The 24423-nt window shown below is 39.8% G+C and overlaps 1 protein-coding gene across 1 annotated transcript in view; it reads left to right on the top strand.

Annotated features, from left to right (window-relative positions):
• LOC141777384 (corticotropin-releasing factor receptor 2) overlaps positions 1-24423 on the top strand; it is a 41512-nt gene that overhangs the window by 2221 nt on the left and 14868 nt on the right. The window contains exons 3-6 of the mRNA XM_074651584.1: positions 20301-20386; positions 22310-22416; positions 23655-23772; positions 24233-24386. Coding sequence (XP_074507685.1) covers positions 20301-20386; positions 22310-22416; positions 23655-23772; positions 24233-24386 — 465 coding nt within the window. The remainder of the gene's footprint in view (positions 1-20300; positions 20387-22309; positions 22417-23654; positions 23773-24232; positions 24387-24423) is intronic.

Here is a 24423-nt window from a genome sequence, read left to right as displayed (position 1 = left end):
AAACTAAGTCACATTGTTGAACAGATTGCAGCTCTGAGGTGGAGTGACACAGGTGACAGATGTTTTTGTGCAGTTGTGTAGGGCCCATGAGTACGGTAATTATTATTAAAAGTGTTACTTTTACTACAGATTGGACCATGAACAAATACTTTGATTTCCCTTGTGAATGGGCCTTTCTCACAGCATACATTTTGACTTGTCATAGTAGGAAAACCACAGGTGTTCCTTATAACACCAACAATGTGTTCCAGTGAGGGTGATAGTGAGCCAGCATGCACAATACCTAGGGTGACCAGATCCCAACAAACCAAATGTGGGACGAAGAGTATGTTAGTGTGGGACACGTTACCAGGGCTGAGAGGTAGTCTACAATTTTGATATAATATCTATCTAACTTAAATAATAAACATTTCTATTCTGCCCCTTATCTTGTAACATCTCTACGCTTTGTCCGAATGCATCCATAGATCTGCACATCTCTTTTTGATCCTTACGTTTCTTGTGAGACTCACATGAACTGTGTCGCTTCATGACGTATTCCCCCTCTGTGTGAAATTGAAAAATAACTGGCAAATTTCACAAAAAACTCTGAAAAATGGCCTTCCACCGGCTTATAAATACTTATAAGTAGTTTCACAGTCTTTGCTGTAGATGCTCTTCCTTTTCTTTGTGGTAGTTTCCATCATATTCCGCCTAAATCTGCATAGATTGTGATTTTGCGGTGACTCGCAATTTTCTTCGTTGGGCATAGCGTAGCAAAGACGGTGAAATGTTGACCTGCACTTGACCCAGGTGTGCGCAGTTTGACAACAAACACAGCGCCGTGATGACAGCCTTCCCTGCTTTCTTCACAGCTATTGGATAAAAGCTAGATTTTAAAAAAGCGTCTGTCCTGCAGCGGTTTGACTTTTGAAAACTAAAGCCAATGAAAATGTGGGACATCATGTCAATATGTGGGAGGTGGGACAAGGGATAAAAATGCTCTGCAGTCCCTCGTAAAGTGGGACACCTGGTCACCCCAATGATACCAGGACCCTGAAATCAAATGAAAGCGGCTACATGGAATTCAGCCATCATTAATTTCATTATGTACACCTGTACTTTTCCTACTGTGACGAGTCAAAATGTCCTCTGTGAAGAGGGCCTATTAGAGCTCTCAGTGTCATTGTATTTTACATTGTGAAAGAGGTTTCAGGCAGGGAATAAAGCAGGGAAGACTACAATGGGTTTTACAGTTTGTCCACCGTGCAGTCACATGACTGAAAGTATTTTACAGCTCGTTTCATGCACTGACTGCAGTGTCTTGGGACTGTCAGCTTTCTCACTGTAGCGGAAGATAATAGACTTTTTGCATCATGGCATTTTGTGTCAGAGCCACTGAGGCAGACTTGATTGGTTTAGCTTTCTCTGATCGATTGTAACACAGGAATCATGCAGGAATTATAAGAGGCTGATGGAAATTTGCTGTATGGAGTTTTTAAATGAACTTTTGATCATGTTAATGTCTCTGTAGATTATGGCAGCGATGCATACCAGCATGGAGTCTTTGGGGAGGTTGATGCAGCGGGATGTGTTTAAACATTGCATACTGCTTAGCATTAGCATGCACTAACTGCATGTACCAAAAACCGAGTCTATGACCCTTACAGTCATTGAGGTATAGGTTCAGAGAGGAGGCAGAGTTTATGTTAAAGGAATAGTTTGACATTTTGGGAAACAGGCCTAATCACTTACCTCAATATATTAAATGAATGATACAGTATGTGTGTTGAATGTTATGCATAGCTTGCTATCATGTTTTTTGTAACCAAATCTAATGGAAAGTGTATAAATATCACAACATTTTAACATGAGAACGTCACGTTGTTACAGTGAAATGGTTGCGGTTATGTTTAGGCAATAAAACTACATCAATGGCCACAGTTAGGTTTAGGCAACAAAAACACTTGGGTGGTTGGGCTTAAAATAATCTACATAAACTAAGTAAAATACGAACTTAAACAATGTAACATAAGTACGGAAAACACGTCACAAACGTCACTAACGTCACTAACGTAACGTAACTTCAACACTTTGGGACACTGACACTAGTCTTGAAAGTCTTTTGTTTGTTGGACCAATCCACCTCCCCTTCCGCCCACCATAAGCGGTCTTTCTCACTATTTATTCTGCATCGCTAGCTCCGAGTAGAGCATATTTATTATTTATGTGTTTGCATTGCAGTCAGTACAGACTACATGGCGTACACATGACGAGCCATAAGCAGCAAAGGCGTTGTTATTGGACATGAAGTGACTTACAAATTACCATGTCATTCATATACCATTTTGTGAGCCATTTCTTTGAGTCATGGACAAAACACAATGGACAAAAAAAAAAAGCAGATTTGATTTATTTCCCCAAAGACAGAATTGTCCATGTTAAATTGTAAGGACATCCAGTCTGTTAACTACACTGTATTAGGTGTGAATGCATTAGTGGGACAGTAGGGAAGCCTTTACAAAACTCTTAATTGCATAATTCATACTTAAGTCACGGGATGCTGCATGTTTTTACTTTACAGTAAAGTGACACTGGAGGCGAGTGTCTTCATTCTGCTGGGTCACATTAGCAGTGCCCATTTTCAGCTACGGAAGAATAAAAAATTAAAATCATAAAATAGGTCAGACTAAGAATAGAAGTAGGCCTTAACATCACACGGGGCAGGTGTTAATTAAAACGGTGCAGTTACACACAGAGTCTGAAATAAGAAAAATCAATTAGTGTGAAGCTACAGCTCAATGTTTTGCAAACTAAAACCTAACCGAATGTGTGTTTTTAAGCCACATACAGTATCTGACCTATGGGACTATCAATAGATTGTCCTCCATTTGCCTCCTTGGAATGTCTCAGAGCTAAACATTTAATGCTACAGGCCTGCATATTTGAAAAGCATGGTCTTGAAATATAACAGTAGCCCACCTTAAGGTGGGCTACTGTTATATTTCAAGACAAGCACCTGTGCTTTGTACTCCCAGTTGTTGAACACTAGGGGGATATAAACGCTATCTTGCGTCTTTTCTGTAGTACTTTAAAATTAACCTCTAAGTTTAATGTCAGCAAAATGTTGCGATCCTGTTAGAAAAATCTGAGGTTTCACAGACTACACAGGCCTGTTCAGGTGAGGGGCTGTAAATTCCTTTCCATTTCTTCAAGCTTATATAAATATTAATATCTGTGCAGAGTGGCTTAAGAGGTTTATGCATTTTTAAACCTTCCTGTGTCCCTTTTTTTGGTGCATTTATTCAGTTCTCTGGTTTACATGAAATGCACATCACCGCCAGAGTTGAGTTGTTAGATGTAGTATGAGGTCATTCTTTGTCACTACCACTAACACTGTGATGCGTTTTCTGTCAAGCCTCGGGCCAAACTAGATGGTGTTGATATCGTTCATCTATATTCCAACGTGTCAGTTTTTCAAATTTGAGCCGTATCTGTGTGACCCGTGTGCTTTCTCCATTCAGACTCTCTCAGAGTTTACAGTAATTATTCAGTGAATCACATTTCTTATTTTAGTAACCTCATCTCATCCCTGTGTGTCTCTGTTCATTGTCACAGAGGAGTCGTCCTGTCAGCACACTGTGTACCAGTCTAGTCAACACAGCTCAAAGTCAGGATCGCTGTTTGTACAATAGAACTTTATTGATTCTCTTATCAGGATTAATAAAGTCAGAGACATATCGGCGCCTTGGTGTGTATCAGGTTCAGAGAGAGGATAAGAGCTGCTGCGGCGTTGGGGATACAGCTTGATGATCGATTTGAAATTAGATGCGAGTCTGTTCAACATGACCTCGTCTGTCCAAGGCAAACATGAAACTGAAATAGAGCAGTGAATAAACAGAGATCTGCGTCACAGTCAAACATGAAAATGGCAGCTTTCTCGAAGTTCATGCATAGTGCGTCTTTGTTGTTTTTTTATCATTATGTGTGAGGAAACACCTAACGCCTACATACTACTGTAGTTGCAATAATTTAGATGCTTTATTGGAAAGATAAATCTCTTTTTAAAATTGTTCAAGAGCCACTAGTGACACTGGAGGACAGATACGTGGGCACAAATCTTGTGTGAAAAAAGTGACTGATGTGATGTAGATTGTTGGGAGGTGTGGTTGTGTAACTGATCAACGTACTACAACTCATACAACGGTTCGTATGATATCTTACGAAGAGTTGTTGAGCATTTTTCATGCGTTTTTCCTTCAAATGTCCAGCAACACACAATGCACATGTCAATTTCTGCTCCCTCTTTTCAAAATAAACTTCCGTCTACACAGGAAACAGCTTAGTTAGGTTTAGGCAACAAAATTACTGAAGTAGGTTTAGGAAAATATCATGGTATAGCTCTGGAAGTGGCGCTACTTAAGTGCAGAAGTAATGTGACAAATAAATCAACATTGACTTCTGGTTTCACACTGGACATGAACAGTGGTCTCCTGGGCAAAAGTCTGGTGTTTATTGATCCATCCATTCACCCTGCGTTTGTCACTCTTTATACTTTCTGGTTCACAATTGTGGATTACATATTAATTGATTTTGTCGGATATATACAAATTACAGTGCATTACTTTTTGTAGACTATGAACAGTGTATGAGAACAGCCTGGTTGGATTTAAGAAGTTACGAATATTTACCCAAGCAGTGCAAAAGAAATCCTTTCTCTTGTCAAAAGCTTACTCTTGTGTACCGTCAGCATAACCTAATGACTCACCGATGTTTACCACTCAAGTGTGACGACAGTCTAAATATGTCCCCATAGTTCCCTTGTGGAGGAATCATATGAAACCCATATTTCTACCTTTAAAATGCATACAGGGACTTGCATGTACAAAGTGCACAATTACAATTTGATGTATTGGTTTAAAATCTCAAACCATGTAACATCTCATGTTAGACGCTCATCCTGCTGGTGTGATTGACTTCCCATGTGCTGTTTCTCATGCAGAGAATCACTCACCTCTGGCTGTTATAACTGGTGCTATTTTACTCTCCAGTGATTTCACCAAAATCTTCTGTAAAGTACCTCTCCTGCAGTGTATGTACCCCCTTGAAAACCTTTGATCCACTTCTCCACGCTGAGCGGTTAGTCAGTCAGCAAATTCGGGTCAGCATGTGTGTAGCAAACATTTCACTAGCCATTGAACACCAAGTGCCCCAGAGGGTCCAATCACCACCACCAACCCCCCCCATGGCTGCACACACTACTGGCTCAGCATCCACAAATACACTACAGTACAAGACATACCACTATACAATAGGCCCTTTTCACAGCAGCCACTTTGACATGTAATAGCAGGGTAAGCACAGGTACAATATAATCGATCAAATTAATCATGGTCCCATTCCATTTAGTGTTTCACAGCCATTCCAGTGAGCCAGCAAGCACAGTACCAGGGCCCTAGCCAACCCAATCTAACTCGCCAAATACCGCCGATTGGGAAATCGACGCACGGAGGCACCCTTTAGCAAGAGCATGTGACAAACCGGGCTTTCAGTTAACTCCATGGGAAAAAACACAGTTTTTTCGACGGTCGGAGCAAGTGAAGTAGTATGAATAGCGTGAAAGTCCACTCAGGGCAGTGGGAGTAGTGGTGGATGGGAAAAAAACACAAGTCTTTCAATTAAGGATGCACTGATCTGACTTTTTCAGTCCTGATACCGATAGCAATAGCTGGGCTTTGGATATCGACCGATACCGAGTACAGATCCGATACCGGTGTGGACTTTGTAAGACAAAATGTGACTAATAAATCCTTAGATATACATTTATTTAATTGTTCTTTCTCATTAAAATAATTAAATCTTACATCAGCAACTTGGTAAAAAATCTACAAAATTAACAGGAATAACATTTAAGTGTAAACCTTTTTTAATGCAGTAACAAATAAGTCAAAACTTAAACAGGAATTAAAATTGTAGTATATAAAGTATATAAACGTAAAATTGAATTGAATAGATTGGACCCATTGTCACCGATATCCGATCCAGTATCGGTGCATCCCTCCTTTCAACCAGGAAACCGTTGTTCATATCCTGTGTGAAACTAAAAGTAGGGTTGACTTATTTTGTCCGTCGTTATTCATGTGACTCGTCGGTATCGTCAGTCCCGTAGCGTCAACCACAACCGTTTCTTAACCCTACCTAAGTGGTCGTGCTGCCTTAACTTAACTTCCTGTGAAAACCGAAGTTTATTTTGACAAGCGTATATTGGCACGCCGTCCCTGGTCCGTCCAAAAGTAATGCAAGAGGGTTACCCCGTGCGTCTGCCTCCGATGCCGAGGGACACTGACCAAGCGGCAGTATTTGACGAGTTGGGAGTGAGAATGTGTTACCCTGGCAATTCATTACATCTGTGTTCAACCTGCAATGACATGTAAAGTGGGCTGCTTTGAAAAGGGTCTACACTCACATCCATGGTTACTATGGTTGAGGATGGAGATCTTAGCTTTTAGTTTTGGGTATTGAGTTAGACATGTAAGTCAAATCCCAGTCTTATTGTTTATTGTCCCACTTTTTCCACATTTCCATGTTTTCCTTGCACAAAATAATGAAACGATGGATTGTCCATCATCGTCCAATAATAATTAGTGGTATTTTATAAACGATCACCTAAATTGTTACACACATTCCATTGTTTTTCTAAAAACATTTAAATGATTAAATTCCTCATCTCAAACATGAAGCGTCGGCAGTCACATGTTGTTTTTCCAAATGACACTGTAATTATCAGGATACAGGGTTTGTTATTCATTCAAATCAAATGTGTTGTCCTGGTAGGTGTCTTCCATTACTTCCAGCTCGCCACCTTCCCAAATTGCTGTTTTTTTCACACATCAAAACTGTAAAGACGGATGCAGCTTGTTTGCTAAGAGAGCTAGCCTAACTTATCAGCACCTATTAATAGAGGTTAACAGAGGTCTCAGTGGTATTGAACAACACTTGGAAATCCTTGCAGTGCTGAGGCCACTCGCTGGTCCGTGACTGCCGCCGGTGTTTTCATTGTCAGACAGGTTTTTTTTCTTTTCGACAAAAGTTTAAAAATGTGTTTTTGAGTGTAACCTCATTCAGTTACCTCAACGGCTGAGGTATTAAAATATATTCATCTTTTTCATTCCCCTCAAGCTAAATGTTGGTTTTGCCTGAAATGAGGCACTGCATGCCCTCAAGTCTAAAGTCAGGGAACAAAAGTCTCCTCAAACACTACATATTGAAGGTGGATGATTGGTTGCAGACTAGAGTTTCAAGGTTGTCTTTTGGCAACTCAAAGCACTCGGTTAAAGTTAGAGAAAGATCATGGTCTTGGTTAAATTTTGCAAAGCATACGTGACATGAAGCACGAGAGTGGATGTGTTGACTTCTTCAATATTCAAGCAAAAGCATAATCTTCTCTAACCTTAACCAGGTGTTTTATTTGCTTAAACATATAGTCACATCATGTGGACAAGAATCTCGATCATCCACCCCAACCTCGCCCTCATGGACTTTGTGCAGTATAAGGATGTCATAATTCCTGGATTGGAAAAAAAGTGTAATCCAATGCAGCAACAATGTTTCCCCCAGAAAGTGTTGAATTACCAACATGTTCCCATCCCAACTTGTCACATACTGACGCTTTGACAGGACTTCTTGGCGTCACTTTCTGGGTAGCCCAGTGCATCAAACTATGGCGCTCCACTACGGTCGAAGAAAACACGTGGTTATTGGTTGTGAATTCAAACAAAAACACTTGTCTAGGTTTAGGCAACAAAACTACTATAGTTAGGTCTAGGGAAAAAAATGGTTTTGCTCAAAATGACTGCGTTTTTAAATAAAAGTGAAACTTAACGTTGTGAACAATGGACATGACATTTTTTCTAATTTTTATCCTTCATAGTTTTAGTCGACAACAACTCAAAACATTTTAGTCCAGTTTTAGTCACCAAAGAGTCATTCGATTTTAGTAAAAATGTTTTCTCTTAATTTTGTCATCTTTTGTTTAATTTAATCTTAGTCCTGTTTAGTCATCAGATTATATTGAACATTTAGTCAAACTTATTTCACATAAAATTTGATCTTATTATCTGATGAAAAACACATGTTGAGTGCTTAAGAATGCAGCTTTGCAGTTAGTTTGAGTCGTCCTGACTGTGCACATTAATGATGCGCTGTTATGAGAGCCAGTCCGCCCACCCAACATGTAAAAATATGCGTTACTCAACCACCTGAACCCGACCCAACCTGTCATGACCCCACCAGGGTCATGACATGTTTGACAATAAACAAATCTGACTTGGGAGCTGTGCATTATCGTACGATTATATAAAACTCCACAGGATAGATACAAATTAATTGCTTGGTTTTAAAGATAATGGTCAGCCTTGGAATCGTTGTTTGTTATTGCAGCAACCTGCTATAAATGACTTGGATAAAGGGCCTATAAAATGTGACAGCATCGCTTGCTTTTTCACTGTGTAATGTGGTATAATATGGTCTCATTATCCAGACACGCTATCCTCCATGTTTGGCTTGTTAGTTCCCCTCAGGGCCACACAGACTTGCAGCTCACATCCTTTTGCTCATTTTCTCTCACCAAACTGACTTCAGTACAGCTATGAGGTTTGACAGGAAACACACAGGCAAGTGTTTAAATCCATGGTCTACAATTGTAGTTATTCTTAATGTGTCATGGGGGCATGAAGAGAAACAGGAAGCCTTGAGAGACACAGCTGTGAGTAGAAGTTACCCAGCAGCTCTTCCGCCGGCTCTGTTGGCCTGTCTGCTTCATGGCCATCACTCACGGCGCAATGCTTTTTAAGAGAGATTCAGTGCTATTCCCTGATAAACAAGACGAGATAGTCTGACAGTTCACCCCCTTCCATTTGTTGTTCATCGTGTGATGCTAAGATGTGTGCAATGAGGCTAATAGTCATACATGTAGTCAAAGCTTTATTTGTCATCTTCCAAATGATCAAACTGGATGTTGAAATCATCAAATCTGTTGTTGAAGGGCCTTAATTCATTAATTTTAATGAATCAGCAACAATTTTGATAATCGATTAATCGTTTTAGTCATTTTTAGACATTCTGTCTAACAACAGGTCTGTTGGTCTACCACTTTGGCCCAGAATATTAAATGGATTGCTATTGACATTTTGTACAGATATCATGTTGCCTAGAGTTTGGTGATCCTATGGTTTTACCTGTATCGCTACCATAAAAAATCTATTCGATGGATTGGCATAACATTTTGTACACACATTCATGGTCTCCAGAAGATGTACTGTATCCTACTGACTTTGGTAATCCCCTGACTTTTCCACCATAAAGCTCTCATTTGTAGTTTTGAGTGAAATGTCTCAACAGCTATTGGTTGGATTGCCAATGCCAATGAAATTTAGTACAATCTAAATTGTATCGATTTAAGGTTTTACCAATAATGATACCACAAAACAAAGTCATCTCCTGGGATACAATGATATCAAGGTTTATTTGGAATGTTAAAAAACAAGATATATTCTGTCCAGAGCTAAAAATGCAATAAAAGTTAAAGTAATAAAAAAAGGAGAAGAAATCCAAAACGTCTTTGGTTCCAGCTTCTCACATGTGAAGATTTGCTGGTTTCCTCAGTCTTCTGATGTTAAACTTTTGGGTTGCATGCAGTATGCCAACTTGAGCTTTGGAAAATTGTGATGGACATGTTACTAGCTTGGCTACTGCTGAACATTAATATTGGCATTGTAATGACTTTCAGCATCAACCATTTTGAAATTTAAATGCAAAACATTTGCTTATTGGAACTAAGGATAAATCAATAGAGTAGATTTTTGTTTTAAATTTGGTTATTTTTATTAAACCAGCAATAAACAGCCATAAGTTATTCTTAATATGAATAACAATCCTCACCTTGAACTGTGCTTCATGCCTCTGACATGTTCTCCAACTGGGGTCATAAACTTAATTTTTAACAATGACCTCCACAACCTTCAAATCAGCATATTTGAAAAACAAACAATCCTTACTGAGTGGAATAATAACAGCTGTACGCTCTGTACGCCCTCTCTCTCTCTCTGACTCTCTCTGCGTGGCCAGCAGTTCCAGCCGACTGACTCCGAACCCCAAGCAAAACCTGCCCCCTTCCTTTGAATTCAACTGAGAAAAGCTGCCTTCTTTTCACTTTCAATTCTCTTCTAGAAAATAATCACCCTATTAGACATCTGAGTAATACTGAGCAAACTCTAAAAGAACAATTCATTTCAGGTTTGTTGATGTTTTACCACTGATACGCCTCTAACGGCTATACAACCTCAGGGCAGGTTGTATGTACATCACGCTCCTTCCTATTAGTTCATTTATGAAATTCAATGAACCATCTCAGTGTAATGAGAGAGCCGATCATAATTGTTCTCTCCCTCCCCTCAAGGGGGTAATACATATTTCAGCTCCATCTTCACAATTTACATTTAAAGAGACATCAATTTCCTGCTGGGCCCATACTTTACATTGTGATGACGTATGACGTCACAGATATATAATAAACCGCTTTTTTTATCTTTTCTCGGCTCGAGGAATATTTTACAAATATAAAACCTCCATAGATCAGAAATTCATAAGAGAAGGAGACACAATGAACCTTGTTTTAAGTTCAAGGTGTCCTATTAATAGTTTTACATGTCTCTTTTATAATGGTGGTCTATGGGGGAAAGGCATTTTGGGTCGCAGGTTTTTTTTTCACTGGTATAAATTCGAAGTAAGACTGAAGACCAAAGTTTATTTTGTAAAGACTGTATGCACATAACGAACAGAAATTGACACGAGTAACGTGTTCCTGGACATTCATAGGAAAACGCACAAAAAATGAGAAATAACTTTTCGTAAGATATCATAGGAACCTTTGTATTAGGATACGTTTCATTACAACACAAAAACACTAAAGTATTAGATTATACATTAACCTGATGATGGCGCCAGATAAAAAGTATGGATCACCAGCGCTCAGGAGGTTGTATCCTCTGGGGACCATGAATCTGTAAAAAATGTCATAGTAATCCATCTAATAGTTGTGAGATATTTCAGTTTAAGTGGTACAGACATAAATAAAAAATGCTTTCACTTTCCCCTTTGCATTTTTATGCATCCCACAATTGTACATTTACCAGTCACATTGGAAATGCACATGCATATCATTAATTTGTATGCTAATAATGTAGGCAACTAATGGATCATCACAACTAATTAGCCTACATGAGAACATCGCTTCAGTACAACAACAATCAAGAGGTACGGTCATGCAGAGTGCGTTTGAGACTAATCTTTTACTTTACCACTGATGCATGTAATCCCTGGGTTGTAATGGAGCCGTCAGTCATTAACATATTCTATGCTTGGATGATTTCTTTAGTTTTTGTATCCATTTGCAAAGATCGTTGGATAATAAACCCATATCTGGGGAGTTAAAATGTTGTTTCCCTTGGGCTGCTATTACATCCTTCGAAAGATTTTGAGTTATCTCAAAGCTGTTTTTAGTTTAAAATATGGAGATTAACTACATGAAGCTATGCCTTTGCAGGTGTCTTATTGTCGTAAACGCTGCCTTTCAGGACACTAGAGACAGTAAGAGAATGATAACACTATGCTAAGAAGGTGTGTGTGATTGAGCTGTTTCTACATGCTGTCAGCTGGCTTCTCTTCGTGGCTGCTCTGGGAGTTTTTTTTGTTCTGCTTCATCAGTTTATTCATAAATTTAGTGACAACAATTCCAGAGCGAGAGCTTGAAATTTTTCAAATGAGGGTTATACCTACTTTGAAAGCTAATAGTTCCCTTGGCCTTTTTTAAAACTGTGTATTAATGCTTATATCAGGAACTGCTTATGGCCAAATCAGCATGACGTTCCATGAAGCAGATGGGAAACTGAAGAGCTGAAGTTAGGATCCATCCCACAAGTGGCTAAGGTAGCTTGTCAGATTTTTGACAATAGATTTCTCTTTGTTTTTCATGAACATAAAAAAAACGTCAACAAGAGGGTCGCAGGTTCAGATCCGGCTTGGGGCCCTTCTGTGCGGAGTTTGCATGTTCTCCCCGGGTTCTCTGCTTTCCTCCCACAGTCCACAGACATGCAGGTTAGGTTAATTGTTGACTCTAAATTGCCTGTAGGGTGAATGTGAGCATCATTAGTTGTCTGTCTCCATGTGTCAGTCCTGTGATAATCTGGCAAGCTGTCCAGGGTGTACCTCGCCTTCATCTAATGTCAGCTGGGATCGGCTCCTGAATAGGATAAGCGGTTACAGATAATGGATGGATGGATAAAAAATCAACTATTAAGCCTACGTCTCGACTTACTCCAATTGTGTGTACAACCTCCTTAAAAAATACATGGCTCATTGAGCTGTTATTGCCCATCTTCTGTCAATAGCTCTCTCTCCTCATTATGCCTCCGCACCAGCGACAGACGTAGCCGGAGGCATTATGCTCTCAGGTTGTCCATCCATCCGTCTGTCCGTATGTCTGGTCCATTCTTGTAAACCCAGGAATGTAAATTTTTTTCAAATTTGGCACAAATGTCCACTTGGACTCAAGGAGGAACTGATTAGATTTTGATAGTCAAAGGTCAAAGTCACTGTGACCTCACAAAACATGTTTTTGGCCATAACTCAATAGTTCATGTGCTAATTATGACAATTTCAAACAAATATCTAATAGGATTAAATAATGAAATGATTTGACATTTTGGGCAGACATGGATGTAAACTGCAACTTGACCGGTTGGCGGAGGCATACAACTGCGACGCGGTAATTCTAGTTTTTTTTTTTTACACATCGACACTTCAGATAAACTCAATCAACAATGAAAATGATTTCTCATACATTTTATTTATTGTTTTTTGTTATAATTAAGACAGCTGCAGAGCCACGGGGCTTTAAGCAAGGAAGAGACATTTTCATCCAAAAGCAGTGAAGTGAACTTCCCCTCTGACCCAGCTGCACACTTGCTCCATCCTCAAGAGAAACTGAATGACAAACAAAACATGTATTTTTCAAGCCACTTAAAGTTACCCAGTGTGGTGGTAAACCTTTTTTTTGGTTTTCTTTTGAAGGATTTTGAATTTTTCTTGTTTCTTTTTTGCTAATTTGAAGACGAAGAGACGTAAACATCATGCCACTGTACTGTATGTGACTGTAAAGGATGATAGTAGCAGGATGGTCAGGCAGGAAGCCAAAGCTATTAGACTAACCCCATATGTCTTTTGTTGATGGGTCAGTGGTGGCTGACCTGAGCTCGTGTGGTTTGGTGGTCCGTGCTGGAGCTCCAGGACTTAGTCATCCTGAGAAAATTCTCTTTTTAAAAACCTAGTGAAGCATTTTCAGAGCCACATCTCCAACTGCCATTTCAATTGTCATCCGTAGGAGGAAGAGCATGACATTACCGTCCCTCTGAGAAAACAGTTAAGGCACAGTGGGATTTCTACTCTGGCAGGCAGGTTCATTGCACTATTACCTCCAATACAAATAATGACTTTTTCTGTTATCCAACTAAAATCTGCACTCACGTTCCCATGATGTATTTTAAACTACAAACAGCATCTACATTAGAAGTGGGTGTCATATTTTTGCTGACAAAATTAGTCAGTAACATTTCTGCACAAGCCACAAATGTGCATGACACAGAAAAAGCGTGATCGTCTTCTCCTCCTCCCTTTGGGCAGTTCCCTTTATAGAATCCGTGTCAAAATTTTACAGAGGGAAAAGATGACAAAACAAGATATCCAGCACAGTCTATCAAATGTGTATTTGATTTCTAAACTTTGCATATACACTGTCTTATACTGACATAATTAGATGCATAAATAATAGATTTAAGAAGACATCAGGCTATGAGTTAACAGGCTTTTCCCTTTAGCATATTTAAGCAATGAAGTGCTTAAATTATTATTACTTATTATTACTATTATTACTGGTAGAAGTCAGCAGTCAAATGCATATGTCCCGAAAATATAAAAGCTCAGAGCAGAGTTTAAATACTCTGTAATGTATGTGTAACTGGGCTTTCAGTTCCTCCTTAGGATGTATTTTAGGTAGGGCTGTCAAAGTTAACGCGATAATGCTAATTTGTTTTTTAACACCAAATTCTTTGAGGCATTAACAAAACTTGCTATTTTAAGGTTGAAGCGGGCTCAGATTTAAAGCTATATATTATTATATTAGCATCATATGGAACTACAAAACCTAAGGAATTCAGTGGTACCAACCATGTCATACTAGCATAGGGAGCTAAACATCGCTCCAAACTTACACAAAATTTTGGTGAGGAAAAACTGTCACGGGCATTTTCAAAGGGATCCCTTGACCTCTGACCTCAAGATATGTGAATAAAAAATGATAATCACATGCAGTTTGGGGCAAGTCATAGTCAAGTCAGCAAACTAACAACTGTATGAAATACGTGACAATTCTCCCTTAAAAAGGTACATTTTGCGATTAATCTTGATTATATTTTAATCGATTGTCATCCCAAATTTCAGGTAATCCAGTCATTTTTTGACCGTGTGCTGATAATGCCACAGAGCCGGGGACTTTGTTTTGCTTTAAAAAAGGATCAGCACCTCTGACAAAATGTATACCAGAGTAAATGTGACAAGGGCGGGACAGTATTATTTTATAGCGAAGTGGTTTAGCTGCCATGTTGTGTTTGATCAAAGGGCTTTGGAACAGTTGCATTTTAGTGTTGTGATGTTAGCATGTTTGTGCTGACAGGTTAGACTCACTGGAGACTAATATTTTCTGATCCGAACAACAGGTCATCTGGGTCATAAATGTGATTTTTGGAAACTGGAGGCAGTCTGATCATTTCCCTCCAGATAGAGACAGTTTGAGTTTTCCATTATACAGCTCAGAGGGAGCGTCTTTTTCCTGCTTTTCACACGTGTCTTCTGTTATGTCTTTCTAACATATTACTTAGGGCATTCCTTTTCCAGCTAGATTATAAATACAGGAAATATGTGAGGAAAGAATTTTTTTTTTTTTATTTGCCCTTTGTAAAAGGATACTTTTGCATCCAAGATAAAAAAGGAGCAGAGGAGGTCGCTGACACAAAGAAAGCAAAAACAGACCTGGAGAAAAAAACATGACCTAAAAGCTAAAAGAGTTCCAGGCAAAATATCAAAGATTCAGTGCTTAAAGTGGCTCCCCATAAAAAAAAACACAGCTCACACAATGATGGAGGTGAGCTTAGTTGAATAGTTTAATTCACTTATCTGGAAGAAATACTCTCCATTACCGTCCTTCACTATAAAAGTAATTACCAGCCGCGACAGCGACGCTGGTATTGTTTTCACCTTGTGAGTCTGTGTTTGTGTCACAATTGCAAAAAATATGGCCCTGGAGACGCCTACTGTAGCAGGAACTACCACAGATGTGATTTTAAGTACTTTGCCAGGTGTTTATAATTCTGCAGACAGATTTTGAAGATGAGTGTGATCCAGAAGTGAGCGGGTAGGAAGGGGGGAAGTGAATTGATCAGAAGCCGAGGGATGTGACAAAGTGGCGGTATTTGACCACCTGCATGGACTGCACACCCTGTGGGGCCCAAAGGCCTCAGCCAAGAGCATCCCGAGTAAAGCAAAATAATAAGAAAAGAGAAAATACAGGCAGAAGGCTGCAGGGTCTCTGCAGAAACGGACACCGCCACACATTTCTAGTGGGGCATAGTGATTGAGAGGGATTCTTTTTGTATCAATCTATACATTGTTTTATAGGAAATTGTTGCATATTATAACTTTAAGAGTGAAAGAAGACAGTGTTTCCTCAGTGTTTCAAAGACTGATAGACTGAATTGTTACCATTTATTCCCTCATCATGCTCTTTATGTTATCAAAATACAAAATCTGAGTTTGTATCCTCTTGACTCCTTCATGTCCTCACTTGTCCTCTGACGTCGGTGTATGTGACATTGCAGCTTTGCTCCATTTCCTGCTGCCTAAATGAAATCTCAAACCGCAGCGAGCTGTGAGATTCCCCGCGCTGTTATGGTATGGCCTAATTCACCCTGTCCCCGCCTCGCAAAATTAAATTTCAAATGGCTTCGAAGGAAACGCTGCTGTAACTCGCTCAGGTGTTCAGCTCGCATGAGCTCTTTTGATCGTTCAACTTTGAGATACCGTAGCCTTTCATCTTTACTATGATTTGAAACTCATCCGAATAGAAGGCGCCGGTTTTACTCACTATTTCACAAAACAGCTGAAACAAGTGGGTAATTAGCAATAAGCTGCGAGTAGCAGCTCGGTGCTTTGAGGAGGCGTACGGTAGCAGTCATGTCATATTTTCTATTTTATTCATGCAGCAGGAAACTAACTTCCTGGCTCAAAAGTAACACAAAAAAGTAAAGAGACAGATGACAAACTAAAGCACAGAGCAGTCAGACAAAGAAAGGCAGGCTTACGCAATCTTTAAGTGGAAAATGTTGTACTGTATCATTACTGTGGCATTGTTGCAGGTCCAATGTTGGTAGCAGAGCAACAATGAGCTGATAGAAACAGGTCGAGCTCAGCAGCAGTGAAAAGTTTGTCTTTCAGATTAGTTCTGTGAATTTATCACAAATTAAAAAACTGAATCTTCAATATATTCAATCCCTAATTGAAGTACCACTTATGCATGAATAACCAATCCACACTAAATGCATGTAATTCTAAGAACATTTCCTCATTTATCTCTCCAACAAGCTTCCAATCTTCCGATCTATGAGCAATCTTATGGTGTTTTTTTTTGCATGTACGTATTTGTGCATCTAAGAAAAGCAAGGAAGTTTGGCAGGGTGGCTGGCGGAGGAGGAGGTGGGCAGTGTTGGCACGGAGTAAACCGGTCGGAAACTGCACATTTTCTTCGTTTCCGTAAATGCATCTTTACACCAGGGGAGTGTGGTCAGTGTTGGCATCCAACATTGTTAACACCTTCACATGGCAGCCCTATCTCCTTTACCCAAAACCCAAGAGCAACTGAGTCATTTAGTGATTCTTTATTTAAACTCTGTGAATACAGTATAATGCACTGTAAAGAAAGAATAGCTTTATGATGCGTAATGCACAGATGGTTATGTGCTCTCCTTGCACCAGTGCCTTGAATTAGTCCTGCCTCAGTGGAAAAAGCTCACTGGGACAAAACTCACAACCTGCTCCCCTTCCTCTATTTCTGCAGCATCACTGCTTGTTTCACAAACACAGTGTGATATTTGCCTGGAGAGGCGAGAGCACTTTATCTGGAAAGCACCTCGTGCTGCTACTGTAATAGGAGCTCTGACAACTTAAAAAGGTGCCGTATTATATTCTCCATTATGTCGTTTGCAGTTATAATAATAAGTGTTCTCCATCATCCATCAGTCTTCTTTATACACCTCAGGAACATCTAATAGGTCACCTTTTATAAAGTGGTTATGTAACTAATGGCTTACAAAATGGCTTATAAGTGATTTATAGTTTAGATCATTTTCATCAGCTATTAATGAGACAACAACCTTTGGGTGGCCAGGTTGTGAAAAATGTGTGTTAGGCTGATTTTGTATCCAGTCTCTTCTGTAATAATGTTGGTAATCCATTAATAAATGCTCATGGGTTTCTCACTTCACTCTCTAATAAGAAACATTTAAAAGTGAAGCCAATGCTGTAGTGCCTTACCCTTACATTCTTTCTAATAGCCAGCAGGGGGCGACTCCTCTGGTTGCAAAAAGAAGTCTGATTGTATAGAAGTCTATGAGAAAATGAGCCTACTTCTCACTTGATTTATTACCTCAGTAAACATTGTAAACATGAGTTTATGGTCTCAATTGCTAGTTTCAAGTCTTCTTCAATACAGCATGATGTTCATTTAGTAAATTATGGTCCCATTTAGAGTCAAATAGACCATAAAGCAGGGTATGCTTTAGGGCGTGGCTACCATATGATTGACAGGTCACTACCACAGTGTTTTTTCATCTCACAACTTTAACCCTTTCACAGTGTGTTTTCAGTTCATGAAAGTTAATTGTACCATTTTGGTCGCCTAAAAATGTCTGTATTCATCACTCGGTTGTACACAGCTCCACCCTCTCCTGTCACATCCATGGATGTATAAAGAGAACGGGATACAGCGTTGTAGGTGGGCATCCGTTCATTCCTATGGAAGTTGCTCAGTAGCACTTGAAGCCAAAATGGCTCGACTGCCGAGTGATAAAGTACCCGGATATTTCTGCGATCTTCTGCATCCATTGGGCCCATAGAGCAGGCGCAGTAGCGTTTCCTTTAAGCCCGCTTCCAAGCCCTCAGTCCAGCCGCGGTCTCGGTCTCATTCAAATGAACAAAGGAAGGGAAATAACTCTGGATTCAGCTATTAGTGCATTTTACCTTTTAGGACTTAATGATTTAAATAAGGGCTACTCATGTTCATACTGGGAAGTTGATTTACCTCAAAAAAGTCTCTTACCCAATAGAAGTCTATGGGAAAAAGTCCTTTTGGGCCGGATGGCATCACGTGACAGACACAGAAGTTGTAATTTCACAGGAACTTTGCTTCAAAGCCTGGCGCACTTCCTGGGGGCTTGGGTCACGTCTAGTTGCAAAACAAATCAAGATGGCGACAGCCAAAACACCAAACTCGAGGCTTTAAAACAGCAGATCACAATGGGTGATGTCACGGTGACTACAGCCACTTCTTATATACGGCCTATACTAATAAGCCAAGTCTGCAAATGTAAATAAATTAAATTACATCATTAATAGGATGTTACAAAATCCATCCAGTCTGTACTTGTTAATGATAATAAATCCTCTGAAGCTCTTTTCCAGAGCTTTGGTTCATGTTCAAACCATGCATGAGACGTTAGCTGTCCTATCGCGGTTGCTTACACTGCACGAGAACTCTATAAATGCCACATGGCAACTGATCAATGAACATTTTTTCACGCAAAGTCAAACAAACAAGCACAGTGTGTTTTAGAGTGTATTTCAATTGACCGTTTTACAGCATCTCAGGGGATAAACGTCCCACTCAATCAAGTGCTTCAGTGATTTAACCAACGCTGATTTACCGCCGTGCTCGGCACTAAACAGCTCTTACTCAAACTGCTGAGAACTGGGGTTTTCCTTCAAGAGTGGCAAAAAGCATTGTCTAGTCATAATAATACAGTAAGTGTTGCTGCCAAAAGTCAACTCCTTCTCTGTTTCTAGCTGCCACAAGCAGTTTTCTGCTCTCTGCAAATGCAAATGTTAAATTACGTAATATTAATTTGAATGCAAAGGATCTCACTTTGCTGCTGCCACGGCTTCAAGAGTCGCTGTAGGCATCTCTGAGGTGGATGGGTTCCTCACTTTCTACTGTTTTGTTGTTTACAAGAATCTTTGAGACAGGATGAGTGAATATTTAGTCTAGGCTGTCTAAACTATTAATCCCGAAGGGAAAAAAACAAGTATTATGCAACTTTCAGAACATTCAGATAAACATATTTATTCATTCATCCGTTAATTTATTTAGGCCCGAGGACTAATTCACTCACAGGAAATAGGATAATTGGAAGCAACTTAAGCACATGTTTATGTAATAATGTTGAACACTTTATTAATTTAGTTAGAAATAAACGGATCATACAGTGAAATAAATTAATCTGTAAGGCATTTATTTGGAGTTGAATATGAAATCTACACTGGAGGCGAGTAAACACATAATTGATTCAAGTTTTCATACACAATGATATAAAAACAAAAAATCAAGAACAATGATGTGCATCTTGGCAGCAGAGTGGTTCACATTATCACATTATAATATAAATAACCTTCACACATTTATTGCTGCTCTGTTTCCGCCCAACTCCTTATACATTTTTCAGTGTCAAAGAGATAAAGGGGGCCGGCAAATGTACGGGCGAGGAGCCGCAAAATGAAAAATTCACTTCAAAGTTGATTATGGAAAGCAGGTTTTAAAAGATATGCAAATAAACTGACAGAGTAAGAGGCTTTGCATTTCCACACTGTGAATAAAACTTGTATTGCTGAATTGGTATTCTGTGTAAGACTCAGACAGATAGTAGTGCTCAACTTTGGTCTGAGCTCCAAGAAATTACACGGATGTTTTTGCTTACCTACTTGGCAAACACTTCACTCCAAAATCACTGCCTTCCACCACCACTGACTGATGTTGAATGCGGTGTCTGATGTTGACTGCAGACAAGCCAATCTGCGACATCAACAAGTGCTTTAAAACATTATCAATGTTTGCAACGACGCTTCACATCTCATTGTTTTCTCAACTTCTCTCTTTTTTCTTGCAGGGAGTGCTTACAGGGAATGCATGGATAACGGGACGTGGGCGTTGAAGAGCAATTACTCCAATTGTGAACCCATTTTGGAGGAGAAGGTTAGTGTGGCGTCGCAGGAGCGATCCTGCTATATATCCTTCATTCTGTAAGCAATCTGTTAAACCTCTTAGATAAATGCTCATCACAGCTGATCATCATTACACTAATGGCACACAGGGAATACCAATCAGATCTAGCAGAAGTAATGTGGTGTTTTGATTGCTTAACGCTTATTGAACTGCATTTCGTTTTGCTACGTAGTGCACTTAAACTGTTTAAACGTTTATTTCCAGACAGCTTAACAAACACTTAAGTACAGCTTACAAAGCCCGAGGCCAAACTGTAACACTAATGTATTGCATGTAATGAGTATTGGCCTGATTATGTTCATTTCTGGGCCTTGCTCTATTTTCTCAGATCATTTTCAGCCGTGACATCTGAAGTGGGTCAATGACATTTGCACAAAGAAGCCTAGATAGATGAATAGACGTACTGTATAGGGGGGAGACTGGGGATGGTTATAACAAGTCTTATTCCTCCAATCGGAAACAAGTGATGACACTTATACACATGCTCAGTTAAGGCCCAGACACACCAAGCCGACGTCAAAGAACTAGCGGCGACGAAGGCGGACTGTTGCGTCGCCTCACGTCGCCTTTGTCTTGGCCGACAAGTTGTACTTGAACACACCGCAAAGACTAGACGATGGCCAGTTAGCACGTACGTTCTGCGCCTGCGTGAGATAAAATAACTCTCCACACCAGCAGGCGGCGGTAGTCTTTATTTGTATACTTGCCAACCCTCCCGATTTTTCCAGGAGACTCATGTTTTTCATTGCCCTCTCCCGGTCTCCTCCCGTGGTCACAATTCTCCCACCGAACAAACTAGGCCGACAGACGCTCACCGACGGCCCCAAACTGTCCGACGGCCGACTGTCGTCTTGGTGTGTCAGGGCCTTTAGACCCTCCCCCCACCAGGAAGACGGAACACATTCAACATCTGCTGCTGCATTTATTGAAAAAAAAAGAAGAAAACTTGCTTTGGAGGTATGAAAGACATACTGTCCTGACCTTTCGTATAAATTAATCAACACTTACTGAGTTTGAATCACTGTTTTCTTGACATGGTTAGCAGTGTGAAGGTCAGCGTGTCTAGCTGGCACATGATGTTCTGTCATGACAGAGGGTTGGGGTCCCTAAGCTAAGAAGCCATATCAAAACAGACCACACATTGATTTTCAATATAAAGAAGTCATTGTGGAGTAAATATAAGGAGAGTTCACCCAAATACACATTTGTTTAGCTTTTTTTTTTTATCCTTTCACAAGTCATTGTGGGGTACGTAATCATTAGAGCTAATATCGTAATAATGCGGTAATTTCATTATTTTGTATTAATCTTATTAGTGTAACGGTCCATTAACAAATAGTAAGCATTGTTGTTTGTCATACAGTGAATAAATCATCTAAAAGTATACATTTTAAACACTAAAATATGGAATGATTGAATAGCATCTGCACACAAGGTAGGCCTATGTTCTATACATTAAGAAACAAAACTCAATAACTTATTTGATGAATATTACAAAATAAATAAATTATACTATAATATTATTGTAAAACGATACATATTTTCAGAACACTACTGCTCGTTGAGACAAAAATCAAAAGTTAATTAGTGAAATTTAATGTATTTTTAACATGTTGCAACCATCCCTGACCCGTTCCTCCATTCAAATAAATACTGTGAATGATATGTTGTATGTAATTATCTTTAAATGGTATGGGTAGGTAGCAGATAGATGTAAGTTTAATAATATTACAATTTGGTTGGTGTAGTCCAAACAGTCTCTGAGTAACAGAGAAATGCAAAACGTCTCCCCTACCCTGCTTCTATTTCTGTATTGTTTGTATCCCTAAACTCTTGTTGTTTTATTATCCAGCAGTTGCACTGAAGAAGTAATTCCTGTGTTTGTCTTTACAGAGGAAATATCCGATGCATTATAAAATAGCGCTGATCATCAACTACCTGGGTCACTGTATCTCTGTGGGAGCTCTAGTCGTGGCCTTCATTCTCTTCTTGTGCTTAAGGCAAGTACAGAAATAGTCCCCATCTAAATGAGTCCTGTGTGCTTGAGACCTCGTAGAGGACAATCAGGGAAATTCACGTAATATCCTCGGACTGCTCATCATTAACTCGCTTACGTCAAATGAGCAGATCTATGCAGCTCGGCTATGCTGGAGCACTCGCGCTAAGAAAGACATAATGTGCATTTCAGAACACTTCTTTCCTCTATAAGCAGTTGTACCTTTTTTCATCTCCTGGTTAAAACACAAACACACCTTCATCTACTATGAGAGAACAGGGCAGATACTAAACAGCCTCCCACGTGTCGTGCACTATGGTTTGATCGATGTGGGCTTCGCAAATATTGATTTCTTTAGATTAAAGACCAAAATAGTCAATAGTTTGTTCCATGGTTAAATCTCTTTAGATTTCATGGAACAATCTACAAATGCTACAAGCAGGATGGAGGGCGGTCACCCGTCCAGTAGAAGTCGGGTGCCGAGGCTATGCTGGAACATCCACCCAGCGGCTCCTGAGGTCCCTGGGGATCACAGGCTCCAAGCTGAGAAAGGCGCTCAAAGAACTTGCGTAGGAGGCTGAGCAAGGGAGCTTCTGGCTCTGGCTTCGTAGAAAGGACAAGGCGTGGGGAAAAGGAGGGTCCTAAGGCTGGCTGCAGGGGGCGGCAGGGAGACGTCCCTGTCGCTGCTCCACCACCTTGAGATGTTCCGCGATTAATGGAGCGAAACATCAGTGAAGGGTGGCTCCCGGCTGACGACCCTGCAGCCGGCCCAATGGCACCGTCGGAGGTGCGACAGGCAGAAATGCCCAGCAGGTATAACCACCTGTGCTTCAATCTAGTGTTTTCCCCACAGGTGTTTATTCTTGGCACGTCCAATAATCTGCTTGGAAATCATAGAAAAAAAAGACTTCCCTTATAGTTCCAGAACGTGCCTGAACATCATCACAAGTTTTCCTGAGTATCAAAGTAATCCAGTGATGGTTGTCTGTACATTCATGGTACAGTGCAAGCAGGAAGTAAGTAAATTGAAAAAAAAAAGATTGGATAAATGAAATTAAAGGATTTCCAGACTGTTTGCATGTAATATAGGAACCTTTATCTGTGACATGACTGGTCAATAACTCACAGACAATATTATTCAGACCCAGAATCTCACTTTACTTTGAATGAGCTGTATCGACTCTACTGTATATGAAAGCATGATAATAAGACATGTCTGTTATTTGGCTTGTTGTGGTATAGGAGTATACGATGTCTTCGAAACATCATCCACTGGAACCTGATCACCACCTTCATACTGAGGAATGTTATGTGGTTTCTGCTTCAGTTGATCGACCACAATATCCATGAGAGCAACGAGGTAACAGTGTCGTTTCACTGTGCTGCACACACATACTACTGTATATAAAGTAGGGCTGTCAAAGTTAGCGCGATGATAATGATATAAACGCAAATGACTTAACGCCACTAATGTCTTTAGCACATTAATGCAATCGATCTTTTGGAGGTTGTAGTGGGGTCAGTTTTAAGTGAAGATACTGGCATCATATGAAACTAGAAAATCCTAAGGAATCCATTGGTACCATCCATATCATACTAGCTTGTCGGCGAGGAAAAACTGTCTTGGCTATTTTCAAAGGGATCCCTTGATAAATACTTGACAAATCTCCCTTTAAAAGGTACATTTTGAACAGATAAAAAAAATGTGTGATTCATTTGCGATTAAATATTTTAATTGATTGACAGCCCTAATATAAAGCCATTAGAAATTCTTAACAAGTCTTGATGAGTAACTTTGAGTTCTGTCTTGTTTTTTTCAGCCTTGGTGTCGATTAATTACAACAATATACAACTACTTTGTGGTGACGAACTTCTTCTGGATGTTTGTTGAAGGATGTTACCTTCACACAGCCATCGTGATGACTTATTCAACCGATAAGCTCAGAAAGTGGGTCTTCCTTTTCATCGGCTGGTGTGAGTATGTGCATGTTGACAGTGCATTAGTAACACT

This window comes from Sebastes fasciatus, chromosome 11 (genome assembly GCF_043250625.1).
Source record: "Sebastes fasciatus isolate fSebFas1 chromosome 11, fSebFas1.pri, whole genome shotgun sequence".
In the NCBI taxonomy this organism is placed as follows: Eukaryota; Metazoa; Chordata; class Actinopteri; order Perciformes; family Sebastidae; genus Sebastes; species Sebastes fasciatus.
This window is presented reverse-complemented; position numbering and strand designations above follow the sequence as displayed.